The sequence below is a fragment of the Lepus europaeus genome, chromosome 4, assembly GCF_033115175.1.
Source record: "Lepus europaeus isolate LE1 chromosome 4, mLepTim1.pri, whole genome shotgun sequence".
Classification (NCBI taxonomy): Eukaryota; Metazoa; Chordata; class Mammalia; order Lagomorpha; family Leporidae; genus Lepus; species Lepus europaeus.
Window position 1 is genome coordinate 166,436,248 of NC_084830.1, and position 24,890 is coordinate 166,461,137.

Sequence of the window (24,890 nt, forward strand, 5' to 3'; positions counted from 1 at the left end):
GCCTCTCCAAGGTCCCCCCCAACGCCCCCGGTTGTCTCCGGGCCCCGCCCCAGCCGCCCCGCCCCGGCCCGCACCTCCCCCGCACCGGGCGGGGCGCGTCCGAGGCCCGCCCTGGGAGCTGCGGCGGCCGGGGCGGCGCACGGCTCGGGTTTCGTCCCGCCCCCGGCGCCGGCGTGACCCCCTCCCCCGGGCGCGGGGCGGGCCGGGCCCAGCTGGCCGCGCCCCGCCCCGCGGCCGCGGCTGCGGGCGCTATAAGAGGGCGGCGGCCGCGGCGCGCCCTGCGCGGATCCGGGAGCGCGATGGTCGCCGCCGCGGCGCGGCAAGATGCTGGATGGGGCCCTGTTGGCGCGCTGGCCGGCCGCGGCCTTCGGGCTGACGCTGCTGCTCGCCGCGCTGCACCCCGCGGCCGCCTACTTCGGGTAGGTGCCCCTGGGGAACGGGCGGGCGCGGGCGGCCAGGAGCCGGTGGCGGGCGGCATGCGCGGCGCACGGCCCGCGGGCCGGGGTGGCGAGGCGGGCGCTCCCGACGGTGCCCCATGACCTGGGGTCGCCGCCCCGCGCGCGCCTGCCTGCCCGCCTCCTGTCTCTCCTCGAGAGTTAATTTCGCAACAACAACAATACGCACAAAATCCAGATGTTCCTTGCACTGAGCCCCAGAGGGGGAAGCCCTGCAAGCTGGAGGAATTTATTTTTCTTGCGCTTTGCCTCTGACGTCGTCTGGGCAGGGCCTGGATCCGGCTCTCGCCGTGAGTCTGCGGGACCTGGCTCGGTGCGCGGGGCCGGGCCGCGCACGTCGCCAACCCGCAGACCGCCGCCCAACGCGGGGTCCCAGTGACAGCGGCTCGCGGGGTCGGCGGCGCGTGCCCCTCTGCCGTTGCCTCCTCCTGCGCCTTCCGCGGGTCTGGGATGCCTGCGCCCGGCGGCCCCTTCAGGATACCCTCGCCGAGACCGGGGAGGGTCCCGTGCGGGTCAGCGCCCGCGTCTCCGCGCCTTCCCTGCCGCGAGTCCCAGCGCCTGCCCCGGGCCGCGCCCTGGACCGCCGCCCTTCGCCGGTCACCTGTTCCTTCGCCCCTGGCCCGGGAGCCCGGCGCGCGGCGGCCTGGCCGGCAGAGGGCCCCGTTGGCCCAGGAATCCGACGCCTGCCAGGGCGGGGAGGGCCGGCTGGGCAGAGAAGCCCCGCAGGTGCATCCTGTTCTCAAAGAAAACGAAATTTGTTCATGGGAAACTTTCCCTTTGTGTTTGCTTTCCCCTCCGTTCCCCTCTTTCTGTCCCTTTCCGCCAGGTCTTCGTCCAGGGTCAGCCCTGCGTCTCCGTCCCTGCTGGGCCTCCAACCCCCAGGCCGCCTCCTGGCTCGGACTGTGGGCACAGCCCTGGCCCCGCTGGCAGCCCCCACTCGCCATCTGCGCGGCCCCAGCCTCGGAGAGCGCGAGGGGGAGGACCGGAGGGTAGCCCGTCTGGCCGCAGGTCGGGGGTGACTCACGGCCCCTTGTCAGCCAGCCTCGTGCCCCAGGCGGCCACAGCCCTGGGCTTGTGCGGCAAGGCAGGCTTCATCCCACTTGGGAGCTGCATACTGCTGGCCCTGTGCCCCCAGATCCTAACCGGTGGGCACGACCCCCTGCCCCTCTGTCTCAGGGAGTTTCCCGGCTCTGCTGCGTTTGGTGGGTGCCTGTGGACACTGTGCTGGCGTGGTGCAGGTGGTAAGGGCTTCAGCACCCTGGGCCCTGTCCTCTGGCCCCACGGGCCTGGCCAGGGGCGATTTCCTCCTTGTAGCTGCCCCAGGAGGGCATCCAGAAGGCAGGTGTGGCTTTGCTGGAGGGGGTGGGGGCATGGGGGCCAGGACTCCCTCTGATGCACTGAACCAGAGAGCAGAGCCAGCAGTTTCCCTGGTGGTGAGGGGCCGTGCTGGAGCCTGGGTTCACTCTTGAGTGGATTCCTGCGGGAGGCTTGGGAAGCCCAGCAGCCCCTCTGGCCAAGGGAGGGGAGGGCCCCCAAGACATGAGAGGCCAGGCAGGGCCTGAGCTGCAGGGTCCCTGTGGGTGTGGGGCGTGGGCCTGAGCTGAGTGCAGAGGGAGCAAGGAGCAGGAGCTGGAATCCTCAGTTCTCCTCTCCCTTCCCCCTCTCAAAAGCTCTGCCTGGCACGGAGGCTCCCAGGCAGGAACGCGGCTCCAGTTACAACCCAGGAACCCAGAGAGGAGAGGCTGGCCCAGGGAGGGTCACGTGAGCCTGAGGGGGCCCTCCCTGCCCCCTCCCCAGCTGCAACCCAACCCTACCCCTCTCTAGCTGCTCTTCCTCAGGCCGCTGGCCACCCTGCAGGACCCTCCAGGCCAGCTGCCCCTGGAAGGGGCTCCCCTCTCGTCCCCCCGGACATGTCTCTGCCCGGGTAGCAGGTGGTGTTCCCATCTGGCTCCCCCAGAGCTGGCCACGTGTCTGTGCTCCTGGGCCTAGATGCTTTGCCCACCCCCTCCTGGGTAGGGTGAGCAGGATGAGGGGTTGCACGGCCAGTTTGGGACCCTCTCCCTAGGGGGTGTGGCTTGTCCCTGTGGCCTGCCTCTGTTCCACTAAGGTGGCAGAATGGATCCTAAGGGCCAAAATTCGGGACTCATGTCCAGTTTGGCGGGGGTGCCACAGGCCATTCTGGCATTCAAGCTGCAGGCCTTGGGTATGCAGTTGGGTCTGAGGGCTGCTCCTGCTGGGCTGGGCACCTCCAAGACCTTTTCTTGGGGATCCTCTGCAGCACAGCAGCCCTCAGCAGAGTCCCTGGGAGGCGTGGAGCTGCCTGCTGGGTTCTTTAAGAGAAGCGGCAGGGAGCGTGGGGAGCCCTGAGGCTGGTCCTTGGTGTTGGTTGGGCTGTGGGGCACCCTAAGGCAACCTGGAAGCCTGCCTGGAGGAGGCAGGGTTAGGCTATGAACTGGTACAAGGAGAGACAGGCTTTGAAAGCTCTGGCCACTTAGAGGCCCAGTGGTCATTGGAGCCAGCCCAGCCATTCCTTGAGTTGCTGGACATAGCTCACATCATATCAGCACTCCCCCTGAACATAGCCAGCTCAGAGCCGCCACCACTGTCCAATTCCAGAACACTTCTCTCATCCCAGACACCTCCCTCAGCCTCTGGCAGCTGGGAACCCACTGTCCCATGGACAGTTCCTTTCGTGGGTCCTGCATCAGTGGCCTTTGTGTCCCGATGCTGAGGTTCACCCATGTTGCAGCATGAGTCAACCTTTCCCTCCTGCCTACGACTAAGTTACATTCCACTCAGGGGAGGCAGCAGCACGAGAACCTATCCCTGGCTGTTTCTGTCTCTCGGCTGCCACGTGTGGACTCTTTGTGGCAGGGGTCTATTTGTTTATGATTCAATGGGTCATTCACTAGGGGGACCCTGGGTCCTGTGGTAGCTCTGGCCAGGCTGTTTCAGGTTCCCACCAGCAGTGCACACAGGTTCCAAGTTCCCCACCTCCTTACCCACACTTGTTTTGTTTATTTGGTTTTTAAACTTTATTCTGGCCTTCCCAGTGGGCACGAGGCGGCGTCTCCTTGTGTGTGATGAGCTAGTGTCTCCTGTGCTTGTTGGACGCCTGTGCACCTGCTGTGAGAAACGTCTGTTCCCTTTCTTGGGCCATTTTTCTACTTGGCTGGTTTCTCTTTTTCTCGTTGAGTTGTGAGGGCTCCTTTAATACCCCGGACCTTCTCGCAGCCCGAGGAGAGCCTTATTTCTTGACCCGTGCCCTGGTGGGTTGCTTTCCACAGAGATGACATTGGCAGATGCCACAGGGGCTGTGGGGTGAGCCAGGGTGTGGGGTGCCATCCCCTGTCCACTGGCGCATGGGGTGGGAGCCCATTCTGGGCCCAGGGGACTCAGAGAGGAGGCAGCAGAGGGGCTGTTCTCAGGGAGAGGGGGGACTGTGCTTCCTGCATGATGCCTCCATCAGCCCCCTGACTGCCCTGCCCTCACCCCCTGCTCTGCCTCACTTTGCACCAAGCTAGGCCCAGCTGAGGGTGTTGTGTGGCCACTGACTGAGGGTCCCTGGCCAGCTCCTGGAAGGTCGGAGAAAAGGCCAGGGAGAGTCCCAGGGCAGGGGCAGCTGCCCTGGGTGTAGGTGAGGGCCTACACCCAGAATCACCCAGCCGCATGGTGGGCTAGTGATGGGTGGGGATGGGAGACCCACTGGGAGGGCAGTGATGGGCGGGGGTGGGAGACCCCTGGGGGCTGGAGGGCTGGCTGAAAAGAGGGTGTCCAGGGTCATCTGTGGCCAAGGGCCTGGGGCCCTGCCGTGGGCTGAGCAGACCAGAGTCCAGGAAGTACAGAGCTTGGGGCAGATGAGCAGTTCAGGGTCAGGTGTGCAGGGACTGCCATGTCCTGGGCAGGTGCTGTCTGCAGAGACACACCCCCCCCCCCAGCTCAGGGGACCCCTCTGGAACCCTAGGAGGGCCCTTGTGTGGAAGAGGGGCCACCCAGAGTCTTCTAGGGGTTCAGAAATTTTCAGAGAAGGGTCCAGGCCACAGGGTTCACAGGGGCAGCTGGGGCAGCTAGAGGGCGGCCAGAGGCCTTTTGGAAGTGAGCCTGCTGGTGAAGTTGCAGCACGGGGTGGAGGGGTGGGGCCTGGAACCAGACGGGAGCTTGAGGGGACTTCTGGGAGGTGGTGAGGAGAGATCCAGGCGTGCCTTCCTCCTGGATTCTGCCCACGGATTCCTTTTCCCAGTCTAGGGGACCGAGTGTGGGTGTGAGGAAGTGGTGTGGGAGGAGCCCCTGGGTGGGGGCTGTTTCCCTCCCCTGCTTGCTCTCCCTGGCATGGGGGGGGGTGTCGACCCCATGCCCAGCCTCTGTGTCTCTGCAGGTCCCTGGGCTATGATCTCTGCCCTGGCCCCTAAAACAAGCACAGACCACACTGTGGGGCAGGGGTCCTCGTGCTTCTTTGTCCTCCCTTGGAGACCGGGGCGTGGCGTCTGGCAGTCCTGTGGTGGGATTTGAGGTGAGGCAGAAGCAGCCCCACCTGGCCCCTCAGCTGTGTGAGCAGATGTCCTGCCCACAGCCCAGCCGTCTGGACCCAGGGACAGCTGGCTTAATCTCGCCCAGCCCTGCCGCTTGCTCTGGTGCCCGTCCAGGCAGGGCCCTCTGTCTGCCCCCTGGGTGGCCGAGGACGGGGCTGGTTCTTAGGGACTGTGCCGGTCCCCAGCCCCGCAGGACAGGGAGGGCACGTGGGGAGAGGCTGCCTGGCCCCCGCCGCTGGCGCAGGAAGAGGACACCTGTTCGGAGGGCTCTGTAGCACCCTCCTGATCAGCTTTTGTGCATTATGCTGTGGCAGGCTGTGCCGGCCATGCCCGGTGAGCTGTGCAGGGGCTGCATGAGGCACAGTTGTCTGGGGAGGTGCCTGTGGACCAAGCCAGTGCCCCTGGAGAAGGGAGGTGGGCTGCAGGAGGCCCTAGCTGGGTGTTGGCCTCTGACAGTCAGGGTGCAGGGCAGCCACCCCTCCTGTAGGCCCTCACCTGCCCTGTGAGGTTAGGCTGACCTGTGCTGTCCCAGCAGGGTCCGCCTGGGCTGCCACCTCTTCCGGAAACCCAGTGACATTCTGGGTGTGTTGTTCTCAACTGTGGAGGGAGCCTGATAATTTTCTGTGTGTCCCCTTTGAGCCCCTGTGTGTCCCCCTGAGTCCCCTTGTGTCCCCCCTGAGCCCCATGTGCCCCCCTGAGTCCCCCATGTGTCCCCTGTGCGTCCCCCGTGAATCCCCCGGGTGTCCCCCCTGAGTCCCCCGCGTGTCCCCCCTTAGTCCCCCTAGAGTCCCCCGTGTGTCCCCCTGAGCCCCCCGTGTGTCCCCCTGAGCCCCCCGTGTGTCCCCCATGAGTCCCCCATGTGTCCCCCCTGAGCCCCGTGTGTGTCCCCTGTGAGTCCCCCGTGTGTCCCCCTGAGTCCTTTCTGAGCCCTGTTTGTCTCTTTTGAGTCTTCTGTGTGTCCCCTGCTGAGACCCACAGGGGCCTCCAGCCCCTCATGCTCCTTCACCCAATATTCCAGCCCTGACCCTGCCCAGGACCCTAACTCGATCCAGGCTGGGTCCACACCACAGGGCAGAGTGGAGCTCCTGTCCCGGGTATGGGTGAGGGACAAGCCCGAGACCCTGGTGCAGCAGCACCACAGCGTGGGTGTGGCAGCCTGTTCCCCAGAGGCTTTGTCTGAAGGCACATCTGTCAGCCAGGCCAAGCGCAGGTGCCTGCCTATCTGGGTGGCACCGGACTGCCCCTGCTCTGTGAGCTGCAGGCCAGGCCCTCCGGGAGCCTGGCCCCTCCTCGTGCCATCCTGGCTGGCCCAGTGCCGCTGCCCGCAGAAGGAAACCCAGCCGCCCAGCTGGCAGCCCCGGCACCTTGGGCCAGCGGCCGGACGAGGCAATGGAAAAAGGCAAGCCGCAAGCTGCGTTTGTTTTTCTTTGCGATACCTGAGGTCGGGCAGCCAGGGGAAGTGGGCTGGAGGTCTGGCCCAGGAGCAGGCGCCGCCAGCGGCTCCCGGGGCCTGAGGACAGCAGGGCTGCCGCCTCCTGCACTGACAGGGCCAGCCGAGGTTTCAGCCCCGAAGTCCCCATACGGAGTGGGGTGGTCTCTGGCCATCTCTGCTGTGCCTGGCACAGGAGCACTTGCTCCAGGCAGGTGATGCCAGCAGCTGCCTGAGGGGCCCAGGGTCTCCCTGCCCTACCACCTGTTCCGCAGCTGGGGGCCTGCCAACACCTGAAAGGGTGCGGGGAGCTGGGACTGCTACCTGTGTGCTCCAGTGGGTCGCTTGCCTTGCCAGGCCTGGGCTCCTGCAGGCTGCTCTCCCAAGGTGGCCATAGGTGGGGCAGCCCTCAGGGACTGGCAGAGCTGGGGTGGCCACAGAGGGTCCCATGCACACTGTGCTGACACGAGCAGGACAGGGCTGGCTTGGTGGCTGTTGTGGGGAGAGACCAGCTCCTGCTAGGGTCCTCAGGGCATTTCTGTTGGGCGTGAGGGCCCCAGCCTTGCTGGGCAGTGCCTCGGGTGCTGGGGCAGTGGCTGGACACTGCTGGCCTCTGCCCACCCAGCTTCCCCCTGGGATGGCAAGGCGAGGAGACTGGACTGCCCTGGCCACACGTCCTCCTGGTCCCTGCCACTCCTGCTCACTCAGGGCACGTGACCCTGCCCGTGCCGGGCACCCACTGCTATCATTGCCCTGAGGGAGGCGGGGTTGGCCTCCTGCGGAGGAGCGGGGGTGGAGGGTTCACCCTAGCACATTTCTCAGCCCTGGAATTCGCTTGGCTTTTGTTTCACACAGAAATTAAATGCCGCCTGGCGGGGCTGAGGTTTCATCTGCTGGGCGCTGCAGCTTCTGGGACGGCAGCCTTGTCTCTCTCCACCCTGGCCCGTGGAGGGCCAGGCCCTCAGTGTGGCCTGCTGGTGGGAGGGGCTTGGGCTGCTCTGTTTGCCTCTGCCGTGAGTGGGAAGGAGCCTGTGGCCCGGGGGACGGGCTTCTTGAGCCATCTGGGGAGGGACGCCATCCGCTCTCACTTGGGGTGCATTCTCTACAACAGCCAGAGCCTCGGGTGGGCGTTTGGGGCGTTTGTGCCTGGGTTCGAGTCCTGGCTCTTGATTCCAGCTTTCTACTGATGGGTACCCTGGGAGGCAGCAGAGGTGGCTCAAGTGCTTGGGTCCCTGCCACCTGTGTGGGAGACCTGGATGGAGCTCTGGGCTCCTGGCTTTGGCCTGGCCCAGTCCTGGCTGTTGACATCATTTGGGGAGTGAACTGGTAGATGGAAGGTCTTTGTTTTTCTGTCTCTCTCTGTCTCTTTGGATTTTGAATAAAATAAAATAAAAATAACCCACCAATCTGATACTGCTTGGGATTCCCTTAGCCCAAACCAGCATCCCTGAGTCTGAGCCCTACCTGAGGTCCCAGTGCCAGCTTCCTGCTTAGGCGCACCCCGGGAAGCAGCAGAGACAGCTCAAGTGCTTGGGTCCCTGCCACCCACATGGGAGACCTGGATGGAGTTCTGAACCCTTGGCTTCAGCCTAGCCCCAGCCCCAGCCATTGCAGGTATTTGGGGAGTGAACCAGCAAATTGGTACGCTCTCTGCCTTTCAAATAAATAAGACAAATTAAAAATTTGGGAAAAACTACTCTTAAAAACAGAGGTGCCTGCCCCCAAGTGGCTCCACACCTCCTGCCCGTCCTGTGACCTGTGCTGGGCTGCTCCGTGGGTCTCCACAGGGCTCAGCCTGCAGAGCTGAGCCTGTTTCATTACACGCTGCCCGGCTTTGGGTGTTGGCCACTGGGACACAGAGCAGATGTGCGCCCTGCTCTGCCATGTACGCCCGCTGCCCTCTGCAGGGTCTCTGCTGCCTGGACCTCTTCTCTGTGCTGTCCCACATGGCAGTCCAGGCCAGGCGGCTCCTGGGCCCACTGTGCCAGAGCCTGCAGCTGGCCTCACGGCTGCCTGTGTGACTGCAGCTCCAGAGACAGGGAAGGTTGGGGTGGCGTCTGGGCCCCTCCCTGGGCACTGCTGGTCTCCACTGAGGAGGTGGTCTGCGTCCAGTCTCTCCTCACGTCACTCAGACCCCTGCTCCTCAGGTTCCTGCCTGTTTGTGGAACTCAAAACACTGTTGCCATTTTGTTCAGAATGACATGTGACAACCATGATGGAGGCACCCATTTGTGTTCACATGGTCCATGTGGCTCCGAGACTCATTGCTGGAGGCAGCTGAAGCTGTGTTATGCATGTGCATGTGTGTGCACATGTAGGTGTATGCCTTGTGTGGACACGTGTGCACATGAGTGGGCAGGTGTATATGTACACATGAGTGTGTTATGTGGTTGCATGTGGGCAGGCATGCATGGGTGTGCATGTATGTTTTTGTGTCTGTGCACATGTGCACACATGTATGTATTGTGTTCTTATACATAGGTCACAAGTGTGTACCATATGGGTGTTGCACATGTGTGCATGTATGTATTCTATGTGAGCTTGTGTGTATATTGTATCTCTCTGGGTATGCATTATGTGCCTCTGTGTGAGTATGTATTGCACATATGTGTGCATATGTGTAGTGTATATCTCAATGTGTGTTGTACATGTGGGTGTACATATGTGGGTTGTATGTCTATGGGTGTGGGTATGTGTTATACATATGTGTATTGTGTGTCTCGGTATGGGTTGCACATTTGCATATATAGTATGTGGGTGTGTTGTACATGTGTGTTGTGTGTCTCTGGGTGTGGGTGAGTTGCATGTGTGTGCATATGTGTATTGTATGTGGATGTGTGTTTTACATGTGTTGTGTGTCTCTGGGTGTGGGTGCGCACATGTGTGTATATAGTATGTGTGGATTGGTATTGTACCTGTGTGTTTGTCTCTGTGGGTGTGTGTACACGTGTGTTGTATGTCTGAGTGTGGGTGTGTGTACATGTGTGTTGAATGGATGTGTGTTACACATGTATGCTTGTCTTCTGGGTGTGTGTTGTACACATGTGTGCATGTACATGCCTATTTAAAAGTATGGAAGAGCTGATAAAGGGGTGACAGGAGCCTGTGGAAATGAGAAAGACCTTGAACCAGAAAACATTGAGTCTCACAAGACAAGGGGGCAGGGCAAAGACCAGGGCCTATCAGAGGAGGCCCTCCCACCACGAGCTGGGGTCCTAGGCCACAGCGACAGGGCCGTCTGGCCTTGCCTGCCCGGCACGGTTCAGGGTCTCTGGACTTCCCTTGTCTTGGGTGGTCTGGGACCAGGAAGAGCCCTGGAAGCCTGGCAAGTGTGCATAGACCTTTCTGGAATGCAGACCGTGCCCTGGGGCAGCCCTTACAACTGAGCACAAGCCGGTGGCTTACAGCATGGGGACTACCGTGTCCTAGGGCTGGAGGCCATGAGACAGGGGTCACGGTGCGGCCAGGACTCTGCTCCCGCCATCCCCGCTTCTCCTGCGTCTGTGTTTCAGCACGGACCTCATCTAGCGGGATCTGGTTCTGAGATTCTTCCTCAGCTGCACCTGCAGAGACCCGCATCCCGTGAGGTCTCTCTGAGGTTTCGGGGACAGCGTGTGGCCCAGCTCTGCCTCACCACACTCCTGCAATCCTTTCTTCTGGACGGTGACCAAGGCCTGCCTGGCAGCACGGCCAGGGGCACCAGGACAACAGCCATGGCTCGCACACCAAGTGGACGCTTCCTGCCACACAGAGCTGGAGGGAAAGATCTGGACCGGATCCAGTGGGAGTTGGCCGAAGGGAGGCAGCAATCTGGAAGGCGGGTCAGGAGCTCAGAGAGGCAGGCACCTGCTGCTGGGAGGAGGCCCCAGAGGCCGGGGCACTGGGAGGGGCCGCGGCTGATATCTGCAGGGCAAGGTAGAGGATTTTCTGGACCTGGATGGAGCATGAAAACCCAGGAAGCCACTGTCTGCCCAGGCAGGTGCAAGGGAAATTCCCACTGGAACGTAGCCTGTGCCAGTCGCAGAGCAAGGGAGACACCAACACGTGGGTGAGGTTCCCAGCAGCCGGGTCTCAGCTATAGCCAGAGGTGGAGGGAGGGAGGGAGCCCTGTGGGGACTGCTGGGGGAGCAGCCGTGACCCACACGGGGCCCAGACTGGGGCAGAACACAGCAAACGGACCCCTGTGCTGGTGCTGGGGTGGGGAGGAGAGAGAGCCTCAAACGAGGGGAGCTGGAGTGGAGCCAGGAGAGCAGGGCAGGCCGACTGGGGCCTGGCGGGGGCAGGGGGTCGAGGTATGACTCAGCCCTAGGGAGACACACAGATGTTAGGGCGGGGAACACGGCAGTGCCCTGGGAGCAGAGCTGGTGGTGACAGCTGCCACGTGACAGAGGCTGTGGATCAGAGGGAGCCTTGAGCACCACGGTGAAAAGCCGGGGTCGCAGAGCAAACCACGGTTCAGAAACGAGGGGAAGCGTGGCAAGATGCACTTGGTGCAACAAGGGAGACTGGGACGGTGCAGCCATTACACTTGTGACCCTTCTTGTGGAAGCACTAGAGGCTTCTCCTCTGGGAGCCTGCAGATCCTTAGAGAAAACAGGGGAAAGCAGTGAATGGCTTCATGTCCAAAAATCTGAAAATGTGAATGACATTAGCAAAACCGGGAAAGTAACAGAAGCTGAAAGTACAGAGGCATGACAAGCCCTGGCGTGACGGAAAGAAGACGGGCAGGGGCGGGAGCCACCGAGACCATGCCTGAGATGCCCGTGTGGGTGCCCAGTGCCTGGGCTCCGGTGCCAGCTTCCTGTTCAGGCAGTTGGGTCCCTGCCACCCATGGGGGAGATCTGAATTGAGTTCCAGGCTCCAAGCTTCAGCCCGGGCATTTGAAGAGGAGGAGAGAATGGAGTGGAGAGCCTGGGTGTGTGCCCACCCTGACTTCTGACTCCAGTGGCCAGTGTAGATCCTGGAGGCAATGGTGATTGCACCTGTCACCCACATGGGGACCTGGATTGAGTCCCTGGTTCTGGACTTTGGCCTGGCCTGGTTTCAGCTGGGGCAGATGTTTGGGGAGGGGCAGTAGATGGGAGCTGTCACAGTTTCCCCTCTCAGATGTCTGTTTCATGGGGCGTTGGTACATGGAGCGAGGTCGTCACTCGGGAGGACGTCCTGACCGTTCCTCTGTGGGTCATGCACACAGCCTACCTGTTATCCAATGACTTTGTTTCCTGGTTTGTTTCTGAGAGAGGTGAAGCTGCACACAGGACAGGCCTGGGACGCTCACCGCAGCAGCAGCATGTGGGGTCTGTGTGCAGCAGGACTGTGGCATGCAGTACAGCGTGGGCAAAGCCTGAGGGAGAGGAGTCCATCACATAAGGACAGATGGTGCACGGCTCCACCCAGATGGCATGTCACTCAGATGCTGTGTCACAGCTTCACGCAGATGCCATGTTACCCAGATGCCATGTCACCTGCATGCTATGTCACAGCAGCACGAAGATGCCGTGTCATAGCTCCACACACGTGCTGTGTCATTCAGATGCTGTGTCACAGCTTCACACACGTGCTGTGTCAGCTCCATACACACGCCATGTCACCCAGATGCCATGTCACAGCTTCACACACGTGCTGTGTCAGCTGCACACAGACGCTCTGTCACCCAGATGCCATGTCATAGCTGCACGCAGACGCCGGGTCACCCAGGTGGCATGTCACTCAGATGCTGTGTCACCCAGATGTCATGTCACCTGGATGCTGTGTCATAGCTGCACACAGATGCCGTGTCACAGCTCCACACAGACGCCGTGTCACAGCTCCACACACATGCTGTGTCATCCAGATGCTGTGTCACCCAGAATCTGCGTCACAGCTGCACGCAGACGCTGTGTCACAGTTCCACTCAGATGCTGTATTGAGAGCACATAGAACACCGAACACAGCCGAGTGGTTCCTCAGGGCTTGGGGGAGCAGTGGGTGGGTTTCTTCTCAGACCTGCACAGGGCTGTGGGGGCATGGAGACCTTTAGCTGGGTGGATCTTCTGCTGTGGGAATTCTGTCTCAGTAATGCTGATCAGAGACAGAGGAGAAAAGAAAGTGCACGGGACAGGAAAGCAGCCTCTTCCCCATGGTCTTCACGATGCAGGCTCTGCCAAGGCAGTGAAGTCCAGCGAGGAGAGCACAGGGAAGAAAATCTAGGGGCAGTAGACCCACATGGGTGCTGGTCCAGCTCTCTTCTGAGGCCTGGGAAAGGTAGTGGAAGACAGCCCAAGCCCTTGGGACCCTGCATCCACGAGGGAGACCCAGAAGCTCCTGGCTCCTGGCTTCAGCCTGGCCCAGCCCTGGTTGTTGCGGCCATGGAGGGAGTGAACCAGTGGATGGAGGCTCTCTCTCTGTGTCCCTGCCTCCCTCTCTGTGACTCTGACTTTCAACATAAACAAATCTTGGAAAGAAGCAGGCGAGGGTAGGAGGGACAGAAAGAGTCAAACATAGGTGTGGGGTCCCAGGCCAGCCAGAAAAGGAGGAGCCCAGGCCAACCCCCAGCCCGACCCTGGGCCTTCCAGGGCCACCCTGGGGAGGGCAGCTCCCGTGGAGAGCAGCAGGCAGGATCTGTGGCTCCTCCCCTTGGCAGGTTGATGGAGACTTGAAGGACATGGGTGACAGTTGATGGCATTTGGTGTCCACTAATGGTAACTGGAGTTTCTTTGCCAAGTGAAAGGCAAGGGAGCAGGGTAGCCTGGCCGCTGTCTGGCAGCCACAGTCGGCAGGTGTCAGAGGCTGTCCTCTGAGGTTCAGCATCTCACAAAATGTGGGGTGTGGCTGGTGGTTTTAAGGGATACAAGGATGACACCTTTCACTGGCCCTGCCCCCGGGTGCTGTATTGTCCTTGCTACTGTGTCCAGAGGGTCCCTCTAGGTTTGTGCAGGGTCAAGAACGGAAGGGGTGCCCGCCACTCAGTTCCTTGCCTGTCCATCAACCCAGGTGTCCAGACTCAGGACGGAAGCTTGCAGGGTGCAGCCTGGGTCCCTGCTGAGTGAGCTGGGCACAGGCAGGTGGGCACTTGAGAGTTGACCTGATGGCTATTCGGGAGTGGGAGTGCCAGAGGAGAGACTTCCCCTCACCACGCGGTTCACGTCATGGCTTGGCTTCCAGCTCTTGCCTCCCACTGATACAGGCAGTGCCAGAGGCAGTCTGGTTACTGCCAGGAGCCCCAGCTCCTGGCTCCAGACCTTGCCAAGCCCTGCTGTTGTGGGCATTTGGGGATTGAATTGGTCTCCCTCTCAACTCTCTGTCTCTCAAAACAACACCTGGGGGGATGGAATGGGAGTTACCAAAGCCTTGGGGAGGCCACTGGGGAGATCCTGACCAAAGGGTCCAGAGTTTCCGAGGAAGGTCTCTGGGGTTTATGGCACAAAAATGAGTATGCGAGGTGATGAATCTGCTTATGAGCTTCTTTTAGCCATTGCGCAGTGTAAACATGAGTCAGCCTCACATGTGCAGTCACACACACAGCAGTGCAGTGTACCTGTCAGTGTCATACAGTCACACATGCAGCTATGCAGTGTACATGTGAGTCAGCCTCACACATGTGCAGTCACACATGCCACTGTGCAGTGTACACGTGAGTGTCCTATGTGCAGTCATGGCACTGTGCAGCATACACATGTCCCAGAGCCTCACGTGGTGCAGTCACACATGTGGCTGTCGGTACACACAGTTGTCTGGATCATCACTTTTGCGCCACCGGGCTCACCTCTTGGCAGCCGTATGCTCAGGTCCAGGGAGCGCCGGAAGCTGTTTGGAGATGAGTGATGGCATGCAGCTGAACAGACACAAGATGTACTCTAGAAAGATGGTTTTCTGCCTGGATCTGAGAGGGAACTTGCCTGAGGAGCACCCTGGTTGGGAGACTTTGGGGAACGTCCGTGTGCTGAGGAGCTCGCTGCTGCGGACAGACGAGCCCTCCACCTCGCCCAGGTACAGGGCAGCCAGAAGGCGCTCCACGTCGTCCTGTGGACACTATTCCCATGAGAATCACTTGGGGCCTTGCCTCACAGCACACGCCAAGGCCAGCGCTGGCTGCAGCGGGGCACGGAAGTGTGGGGCGACTGAGAACCCGTGGCTTAGAGCGTTTTCCTAGTTTGTCTCACATTGGTTGGTTGGCGGGTGTAATGCGCTAGGTGTGAGCGCTGTGGGTGTGCCTGCTGTGCTAACACTGTACTCCGTGAGAACACTGAACAGGGCCGTGGCCTGGTGACCAGGCCGAGCAGCACCCCCTGCCCCCCGGGCCCTGCCGTGCATCTGAAGGTGCCACCAGCCCAGTTGGTCGTCCCCGGGGGAACGGTGCCTTCTGTGTCTTCTAGTAAACCATGAAGCCCTGGTTTGGCCTTCATAGGCTCTGGTCTCTGCCTCGCTTCACCTTTTATGTTAAAGACATTTATTTGAGAGACGGGTGGAGGTTTCCCCATCTGCTGGTTCACTCTCCAAACATCTGCAGCAGCTGGGGTTCAGCTGAAGCTGGGAGCCTGGAACTCTATGTGGGTCTCCCCTGTGGGTGGTAGGGACCGGGTACCTGGGCTACCTCACAGAGTGCACTTTTGCAGGAAGCTGGAGTTGGAAGCAGAGCTGGGAGTTGAACCCAGGCCCCCTGGTGTGGGATGCAGGCCTCCTCAGAGCCATCTCCACTGCTGTGCTGGATACTGGCCTGGTGTTGCCAACCACCCCACTGACCCTCACCTTGCACCACCCACAAAAGTAAAAATGGACTGAAGGTTTAATTGTAAGACCAGAAACTGAAATTTCTAGAAGAAAATGGAGGAAAAACTACTCAGCAGTGGGTGCGTAAGACCCCAGAACATCGACAGCAAAAGCAAAGATTGACAAGTGGGATTGCATCAGATGAAAAAGCTTCTGCATGGCCAACGATGATGGACAGCGTAAGGGGACAGCAGGGGGTGTGTGTGCACGTGTGCGTGTACTTCGAAGGACACAGAACGCAATCGACTCAGCAGGAAACGCCCCAGTGTGTGTGTGTGCCACAAGTGTATGTTCGCAGATGACTCAGCAAGAACCGCCCCGGATGTGTGTGCACATGTGGGTGTGGGTGTGTGCCTGTGTGTGTTTGCAGAGGACAGCAAGAACCACCCCCAGGTGTGTGTGGGCACGTGTGTGTATGTGTTTGTGTGTGTGTTCATTTGTGTAAATGTGCGAGTATGTGTATGCCCGTGTGTGTGTGTGCACAGACGACTTAGCAAGAACCCCCCAGGGTGTGAGTGTATGTGTGTTCATTTGTGTGTGTGTGCACAGACGACTCAGCGAGAACTTCCCTGGGGCAAGAGGGAAGGGCGTGGGACATTTCTCCAAGATGGCTGACAGGCGCATGGGAAATTTCAGCAGCTGTGCAAGTGGCCCACAGCTCAACACCGCTGACCTGAAGGAGGACGCAAATCAAGAGTCGCAGTGAGGGTGAAGGGACAGGAGCCCGGGCTGCATCCTGAAGTCCCCAACAGGCCGATGGGCGCTGGCAGCTTCCTCAGCACAAGGGCCCACCCTTGCTGCTGGCCTTGCAGGCGAGCTCTGAAGTGGGGCAGGGCGTCACTTGGTGAGCGTCAGGGTGGTCTTTGCTCTGTGCTCCCCTCTCCTGCCAAGGCCGCCAGTGCTTCACGGCCTCTCATGGCCCCACTTACTCTCACAGGCTCCCGCTGTACTAACGCCTCCCAGTGGAGGGTGAATCAGCACACAGAGCTGGGGGTAGAGGTGGGGGTGCTCCTCTGCTGCTCACAGCTGAGTCTTGTTTTTATAAGATTCGTTTTATGTATTTGAAAGGCAGAGTGACACAGAGGGAGGGACAGAGAGAAAGGTCTTTCACTGCTGGTTCACTCCTGAACCTGCTGCCACAGCCAGGGCCGGGCCAGGGTGAAGCCAAGAGGCAGGAACTCCAGTCGGGCACTTGGGCCATCTTCCACTGCTTTCCCAGATGCATCAGCAGGGAGCTGGCTCGGAATCAGAGCGGCCAGAACGCAAAGCAGCACTCCTAAGGGATGCTGGCTTATTCCACTGGCCCCAGTACTGCTCACAGTGCTGGCGGCTGGGAGTCATGGCCATGGCCCACCTGCTGGATCCCTTCCGTAAGGGTGCACATCCCATTCACAGGGCCTCACTTCTGGGATCCTCACCTTGGGGTGCAGGGTTCCAACAGAGGAACTCGAGACAGCTGTGGAAGCCTCTCTCCCTATCACCAGGCATTTGCACTTCAGTGCTAACAGGGGTTTCTCTGAGTCAGGCTGAGGGCCAGCGTCTGCTGTTCTCTGCCTGTCCTTGGTCCGGTGTCCACTAGTCCCTTCATTCGCTGCCTGCGCGTGCACAGAAGGCTGGGGTTGGGATTCGGGGTCTCTCACTGTGATTTCTGTTGGCTCTTGACGGTGCTGCTTGCTTGTTTTGGCTTTGCCATGCAGAGTCCCCTCCCTTTTTAAAAAGAGTATCCAATTCTTTACAACATTTTTATTTTATTTATTTGAAAGGCAGAGTGACACAAAGAGAGGGAAGGACAGAGGTCTTCAGTCTGAAGCCAATACTCCGATGGATTCATGTTCCTTCCTTCTGGGCTCCCAATGACACAGGGACTGAGCTCATCCACTGGCCCCACCTTCCGAGCCCTGGGGCTGCTTCCATTACACCCAGGCTCCATCCCAGCCTCTGAGCCCTGGGGGGCCTCCCCCTACCTGTTTATTGCACACCTGAGGCAGGGGCCAGCCAGGGCTGGGAGAGGAGAGGGGCAGAGATGCAGGCCCACTCAGGAAGGGCCAGCCTTTGGGCCACAGATGCTCATCTGTGCCCTCTGTCCAAGGCAGGGGATGAAGTTGGTTGACCCTTTGGGCCCCCTGGGGCCCATGGTGCAGCCTCTGTGGTCCCAAGGGAGCCCCCTTGCACCATCAGGAGCTCCCAGTCTTGCTGCTCTGCTGTCTGCGTAGCCAGGCAGAGTCTCGCTCATCAAGACACTGGGCACAGACCGCAATGCTGGCCCAGGTTCACGTTGCGGGGACACGGGCTCTGGCTGCCCCGTGCCCTAGGCCTGCCAGGAAGACCACCCAGGGTCTTGGGGGGAAGTGTCTCCTCCTGTCAGTCTGGGGAGACCTGGACCTGGGAGGCACAGCTGGGTGACCCCGGCTTCTCTGGTGGCTCCTGGGCACAGCGGTGACACTCTTATCTGGGGACAGAGATCTCCACCACGTGAGCTGCCCTCATGTGTGGCTTTGCCCCTCCTGCCCTGGTTTCTGTTGCCTGTGTGGGCAGTTATCCTGGGCCTCTCATCTCCCATCTTTGGGCTTGGAGCTGTCAGTGTGAGCTCAGTTGACACAAGGCCCAGGCACATCCCCACCGGGCTCTCTGCTCATCTCCATCCAGGCTGCCAAGGTGTTCACAGGTGTAGGCAGCTTGTTTTCAACCTCAGGGGCAGGGAGGTGGGGGCTCTGACCCTGCCTGTGCTCAACTGGGCCCCTCCCCACCAAGGGCTGAGTCCTGCATATGGCTGGAGGTGGACATGTCTCGGGCCCAGATGTCCCCTGTCTGTAGCTCTGAGCAGACCAGGCAGAAGTAAGGCCAGATATTCCCTAGAATCAGGGGCAGGGGTCAGGGCTCAGCATATGATGGCCATGCTTGGGTGGAGGGCGAGGAGCCAGCCTTTGGGCACATGTCTCGGCAGCCAGGGAGTGGCTGTGCTAAGGGCCCCAGGAAAGCTGGAGGAGCTGGGGCCAGGCAGGTCTGAGCAGAGGAATGAGACAGCTGGAGGCCGGGACCTAGGACCCAGAGGGTGGAGGGGCAGAGGCTGAGGGCGAAGCTCTTGGTGCACGGAAGCTGTGGAGCCGAGGCTAGTGGCCCTGGGGGCAGCCTGTGCAGGGGGCTTAGCTGGGTCTTCCCCGCCGGCATGGCCTGCACCCAGAGCTCCAGGGTCCTGAGGCCGGGAGATTCCGGCCAGGCCACAAGGCATATGCCCAAGCTGCAGGAGGAAGGAGAGAGCCAAAGTGCTCCACCAGGGGCAGCAGAGCCATGGTCACCCCAAAGTGGTGACAGCTGAGGGTGAGGGTCCCCAAGCTGAGTCCTGGGGAGGAGAAATAGGCCAGGGCATGCAGTGGGTGTTCCTCAGGCATGGCCTACGGTCTCTTGGAGTAGGAGGTGCTTGTTGGTCCTGGCATCAGCTGGACTCTAAAGTTGCCGGGATGGGTCAGCAGCAACAGTGCCATGTGGCTGCTAGGGTGAGGGCAGTGGGTGTGCACAGCCGGCAGCTGGGGCGGGAGGAGAACCAGATGGGGACTGGCAGGTCCCAAAGGGTCCCTTCTTGCCTCTGGCCCCCTGCAGGCTCTTTCTGGGGTGCCTGGTCCCGTGCTGCCCCTGGTCCTGTGCACTCAGGCCTGGCTCTGCATGGCGTTCTTCCACTGGCGCTCCCCAGCCCCAGCCACCGCCCTGCCCCAACCACCATGCTCTGGGCCAGGGCTCACCCTCGCCTCTTCGTGCCTAGGCTAACGGGCAGCGAGCCCCTGACCATCCTCCCGCTGAGCTTGGAACCCGAAGCGGCCGCCCAGGCGCACTACAAAGCGTGCGATCGGCTGAAGCTGGAACGGAAGCAACGGCGCATGTGCCGCCGGGACCCGGGCGTGGCCGAGACGCTGGTGGAGGCGGTGAGCATGAGTGCGCTCGAGTGCCAGTACCAGTTCCGCTTCGAGCGCTGGAACTGCACGCTGGAGGGCCGCTACCGCGCCAGCCTGCTGAAGCGAGGTGAGTGCCTGCCGCCTCGGACTGGGGCTGGGGAGGACGGCCTGTGCCCTCCCTCTGACCCCGCCCCTCTCTGCGCACTGGCCTGGCCTCCGGCAGGGCCCCAGGCTGCCCATGAGGCTATCAGTGAACACCAGGTGGTCGGGGTCTTGCAGCCTCCACCCCAGAACAGACCCTGCCGTTGCCTCGGTCCTTTTGCGCCAGTGGCTGGCTGGGGCGCTGGCTCTCCTGAGAGCCTCTCCACAGGGTCGCGGGGAGGCCAGTGGGTCAGACGCACCGGTGGGCCTCGGATCCCCACCCCGCTCCTGGGCTGGCTCCCGGGCAGGCGCAGCTCCCCATGCTCCGCTCCCCTATCAGGGCCCGGGTGCTCCCAGCGGCACCAGCGCTTGGGGGAGGCTGTGGTCTGGCTGCCGCGCACATCATGGAAGTTCTCGGGTGGGCCGTGGCCCAGTGCCCAGCTGTGCTGACCCCCGTGCTGACCCCAGGCTTCAAGGAGACGGCCTTCCTCTACGCCATCTCCTCGGCTGGACTGACGCACGCGCTGGCCAAGGCGTGCAGCGCAGGGCGCATGGAGCGCTGTACATGCGACGAGGCGCCCGACCTGGAGAACCGCGAGGCCTGGCAGTGGGGCGGCTGTGGCGACAACCTCAAGTACAGCAGCAAGTTCGTCAAGGAGTTCCTGGGCCGGCGGTCCAGCAAAGACCTGCGAGCGCGCGTGGACTTCCATAACAACCTCGTGGGCGTGAAGGCAAGCCGTGGGGAGCCAGCCAGGTGGTCCACAGGGGCTGGGTAGAGGTGGCCCCTGCACGGTGCCAACGGGGTCTGGAGACCCCTGCCCCGGAGGTGGGGCATCCATGGAGTGGTTGTCATGCAAGTGTGGCCACCTTGCTGCTTCTGGTGGCTGGGGGCTGGCCCTACCGCCAGCTGACCCTGGCCCGTGGGGTCCCTGGGAGGTCCCAGGTTGGGTGAGCGCCCAGGAGGGGGGCGGGCCTTCCAGCAACAGCAGCCAGCAGAGACTGGTAGGGGTGGGGTCACAGAGTACACTGGCCCAGTCCCAGAGGTCCGGGATCCCTCCCCTGCCCTGTCTAGTCTCCACTCTTCCAGTGCACAGGTGCCCAGATGCGAAGTAGGACTTGAGGGAGAGCAGGGCTGTGCTCCTGTATCCATGCTGCTGGAGGGAGGTCAGGACCCCCACCCCAGATGTGACCCAAGCCTCGGCCAGCACCTGTGTGAGGGGCTCGGGGACTTTCTTCCTTCTGCCCTCCCCTGGGATATGGACCCTGGCTGGGAAGGGGCCAAGCCATGAGAGCTAGCCCTGCTCCAAGCCCCTCATGACAGAGCAGCTGGTTCTGAGTCACCCACTTGTTAAACAGCGCTGTCCTTTGCAGCCAGACTTTGAGATAGGGGCTCACAGGTGAGGTGCAGCCCACCACGGCAGGGCCAGTTCCCAAGGTGAGCCCCTTTCTTCTTTCTGCTCTGCCCCTCCCTCCCTGCCACTCTCTGGCTCTTTGCAAACATTTAATGAAAAGTGTGAGTGTGGAGCAGGCCGAGGTCAGCCCAGTGTCCCTACATTTGTCCTGGTTTCTCAGCAAATTGTTAAATGGGACTCTGGCTGCCTGCTGGGGGGCCCCTTTGAGCTGACCCCAGGCTGAGTGTCGGAGCTCTGCTGGCTGGCTGGGGGCCCACTGGGAAGGGCCTCCACCCAGCTTCTCCCGCACGTGAGGTCAGGCTGCACCCCGTAGGGCAGCTGGCCTGTCCTTGCAGGTGGGCTGGGAGGGAGGGAAGGCTCAGCCAGGGGCTGTGCTCCACCCTGTGTGGGTGAGGGCTACAGCCCGTCCCCTCTGTAGTGTGGAGCTCTCACCCAGGCGTGGGGGAGACTCTGACCTGGGTGTCCACCCCTGCCCCTGCCAGCCGGCTGAACCAGGCACCTCCATGAGTGTGCAAACTCATTGTCCCTGATGTTCAGATGGGGGTGTGGCTGGCTGACATGCAGACCACCAGCCAGCGGCCAGTGGCCCCAGTCTGCCCCACTGGCAGACAGCCCCAAGAGGGCTCCAGCCAGAGTGTTGTCCTGGCCAATTCAGCCAGCAGCGTGTGGAGACCAGATGGCAGATCCTTGGGTGGGGCACAGGGCTGAGCCCTTGCCAAAGGTGGCCTTGGAGGTCAGAGGTGCTGGCTATGGGGTCTCTGTCCTGGGCAGTCCTCGCATGTGAGCAGGTCCTCAGAGTGTGCTGGGTGCTGGTGCTCACCGCCAGCCAGGCGTGGGTCTGGGTGGGTGGCTGTGGGGTCCAGCCCACCAAAGGGTCCCTCATGCCCTCCCTCCCTCCCTCCCGCTAGGTGATCAAGGCCGGGGTGGAGACCACATGCAAGTGCCACGGTGTGTCTGGCTCATGCACGGTGCGGACCTGTTGGCGGCAGCTGGCGCCCTTCCACGAGGTGGGCAAGCACCTGAAGCACAAGTATGAGACTGCACTCAAGGTGGGCAGCACCACCAATGAAGCCACTGGCGAGGCGGGCGCCATCTCCCCGCCACGGGGCCGGGCCTCGGGGATGGGCAGCAGTGACCCCCTGCCCCGCACACCAGAGCTCGTGCACCTGGACGACTCGCCCAGCTTCTGCCTGGCCGGCCGCTTCTCCCCGGGCACCGCTGGCCGCAGGTGCCACCGGGAGAAGAATTGTGAGAGCATCTGCTGTGGCCGCGGCCACAACACACAGAGCCGAGTGGTGACAAGACCCTGCCAGTGCCAGGTGCGCTGGTGCTGCTATGTGGAGTGTCGACAGTGCACGCAGCGCGAGGAGGTCTACACCTGCAAGGGCTGAGAGCGCTTCATCTGCTGGCTGCACAGCTGGTGCTGAGGGCCAGGGTCCTCAGGGCTGTCTGGGCTCACCGTGGCCCCCTCTCAAGGGCCCAGAGGTGGGAGCCAGCTCCTGCCTGTCTGCCCGGCCTCTTGCTTGTGCCTTGGGCCTCGGCTTCCTCCCCTTGACCCGAGAGCATTGCGGCCAATGCTTTCTGAGCTGTCTCCCGTTCCTGCCATGCCAGTCCGGGTGTGGCCTTCCCCCTCCTGCGCCTTAGGCTCCCTCTGAGGCCAGGAGAGCAGGTGCACCTTGGTGACCACAGAGCTGCTGTGGAGATGGGCATGGCTTGGGCCGTCCCTGCACCAGCACTGCCTTTAGAGAGCAAACCACTAGGAGAGCAGGCAGCCTGCCCTGTCCCCAGCGCCTGGCCGCCAATGCCCGGCCCTGGGGATGCCGCTGTCCCTCTCTGATGTTGAGCACTTCTCTTCGGAGTGAATATCAGTGACTTTTAAGTTATTACTATTATTTAACTATTATAATAATTATTATTTTCTCCACCTGACCCCGGCCTGCGAGGACCCCTCCTTCTCTCCCTAACATTCACTCCTGACCTTGCTCCCTCCCACCTGCTCTGTCTTTGAAACCACTAAACCAAGGTGGACGCTGGCATTGCTGTCAGAGGCAGGCAGCACACGGGGCTGCCACAGCCCTCTGTGTGCACCAGTGTGCTCCAGCCAGGGCCCCCAGTGGTCCCTGCTTCGCCCCATGGGCAGACGGCCCCAAGTGTGCTCCAGCCAGCAGCCCCCACACCCACCATGGATGCAGACTCTGGGGCAGGGCGGCGGGGTGAGCCTCACTTGCTCTGTTCCTAGGGGCAGCCCTGGCTAGCAGGAAGCCGCACCTTTTGGCCTACACGGACACGGCTTGGTTTGTGTGTGGTGTGTGTGTGTGCACGCTGTGCTCAGCAGTCCTTGGAGCGCTGAGTGGGCTCTGCTTCTCACGTCAGCGTGGACAGCAGCCTTCGACCTCCGTGGGCATGGGTTAGGGTCTGGGCAGCAGGTGTGGATACAGGACTACTGAGTGAGTGGATTCCTCCAGGAACTGTGTTTTTAAAAGAAAACCTATTTATGTTGATGTCAGTTTCTGTCCCGTATCATAAATGGTAAGGTTTATTCTCCTGTGGCTCCGATAACATCCCCACCAAGGGCTGCCTGGTGCGTGGGGCTGAAGCTGAAGCCTTCTAAGCCCACGCCCAAGGCCTCCTTTCCAGGAAGTGACCGTGGTGGCCTCATGTGATGGCCTTGTCCCTGCCCTGGCTGTGGGCAGGGCCTGTTCTCTCCTTGAATGCCATGTTGGGCTGTGTCCTCCGTATTCAAAGAGTGCTCATTTCACAAGGCAGACTGGCTGCCGCTGGTTGGTCCTGTATGTGAGGCTTGCTACCTGAGGGCGTGGGGGCTGCTGCTTTGCCTCTTCTGGGAAAAATGGTCTGGGGGCAAGGGTGGAGCGAGTGTGGTCCCTCCCTCTTGCCAGCATTCCCGCTGCAGGGTTGGCCTGGCCGCCCCCCTGGGGGGACCTGTGCCTGGTCTGGTGGGTGTGATGCAGGGAGGGCCCGCCCTTGCTGAGTCTCTAGGAGCCAGTTGATCGATTTCTCTACCTCATCTGCGCAGGGAGTCGGTGTGTACCTGATTGACTGTGGAGAATGTATTTATTTAACAGCTTTGTATAACAGAACCAGAAACAAATGGAAACACTAAATAAATGTATTTTAAGTTATAGCCAATCTCAGTCTCTTACCTTCGCAGAGCCAGTGGCATGGGAGGGGTCTGTGCTAACCCATAGTGAGCTCTGACCCAGCCTAGGGGTGGCCCCAGCCCCCTTCCGTGTCCAAGCCTCACTGTCCTATCCTGGAGAAAGGGCCCTGTGCTCAGAGCCCTGCTCCTGTGCCCTGGCTCCTGGGTTCTCCCACACTGGTCCTCAGTCTTCCTGCCCTGATGGGTCCTAAGGCATGACAGACCCCACCCCAGGCTCTCTCTGGTTGGCTCTCAGCCCCTTCAGGCCCCAGCCCCTGCAGGCCCAGTCTTCTGAGCTGCCTCATGGTCTGCTCTCAGCTGTGATGAACTCGCTGGGACTCTCACTGTCTACTGCACGACCCCGACACCACACCCCAGCCCTGAGGGGTGAGTGGAGCCCAGGGGTAGCCCCAGGCTCTCTAGCCAGGCACAGGGCTTCGAGGCTAAGGGATGCTGGGTGGGTGGCTTCAAGCTGCCCAAGCCAGGGAGTAGGTGGCCTGGGTGGGGCCTCATCTCCTAGGTGACTGAAGCTACAGGAGCCTGGTCTGGGACAAACCATGCAGGTCCCTGTGCACTGCCAACCTGCTGCCAGGGCAGGCAGACCCTGAGAGCAGAGCCTTCTTGGTGTTCCTGGGTCTCCTCCACCTCCATTGGTCCTGCATCCCAGCTCTGCAGGCCAGGGCCCCCTGTGTGGTGGACAGTCTATATGTATGGCCAGTCTTGTAGGGTGTCTGTGTCCATACATGTGTGTCATGTGTGTCTACATGCATGCATGTGTGTGGCCGTGTGAAGGCCTGTGTACATCTGCCCACATGGGTCTGTTGCGTGTGTGTGTCCACATGCATGCAGATGTGTGTGCAAGCCTGTGTGTCTGCCCACCTGGGTCTGTTGGGTGCATGTGTGTGTGTCCACATGCATGCCTGTGTGTCTGCCCACCTGGGTCTGTTGGGTGCATGTGTGTGTGTGTATGTCCATATGCATGCCTGTGTGTCTGCCCATCTGGGTCTGTTGGGTGCATGAGTGTGTGTCCACATGCATGTATGTGTGTGTGTGCAGGCCTGCGTGCACACCTGGGTCTGTTGGGTACATGTATGTGTGTCTGCCCACCCAGGCCTGTGTTGGGTGCATGGGG

At 61.2% G+C, this 24,890-nt stretch overlaps 1 protein-coding gene across 1 annotated transcript; it reads left to right on the top strand.

Moving 5' to 3' along the window:
- The first annotated feature begins 324 nt into the window (after window positions 1-324).
- WNT9A (Wnt family member 9A) lies at window positions 325-23,741 on the top strand. Its single transcript, XM_062189368.1, has 4 exons — window positions 325-419; window positions 18,919-19,175; window positions 19,658-19,920; window positions 21,510-23,741. The coding sequence occupies exons 1-4, from the start codon at window positions 325-327 to the stop codon at window positions 21,990-21,992; spliced, it is 1,098 nt and encodes a 365-aa protein (XP_062045352.1). The 3' UTR covers window positions 21,993-23,741.
- The last annotated feature ends 1,149 nt before the right edge of the window (window positions 23,742-24,890 follow it).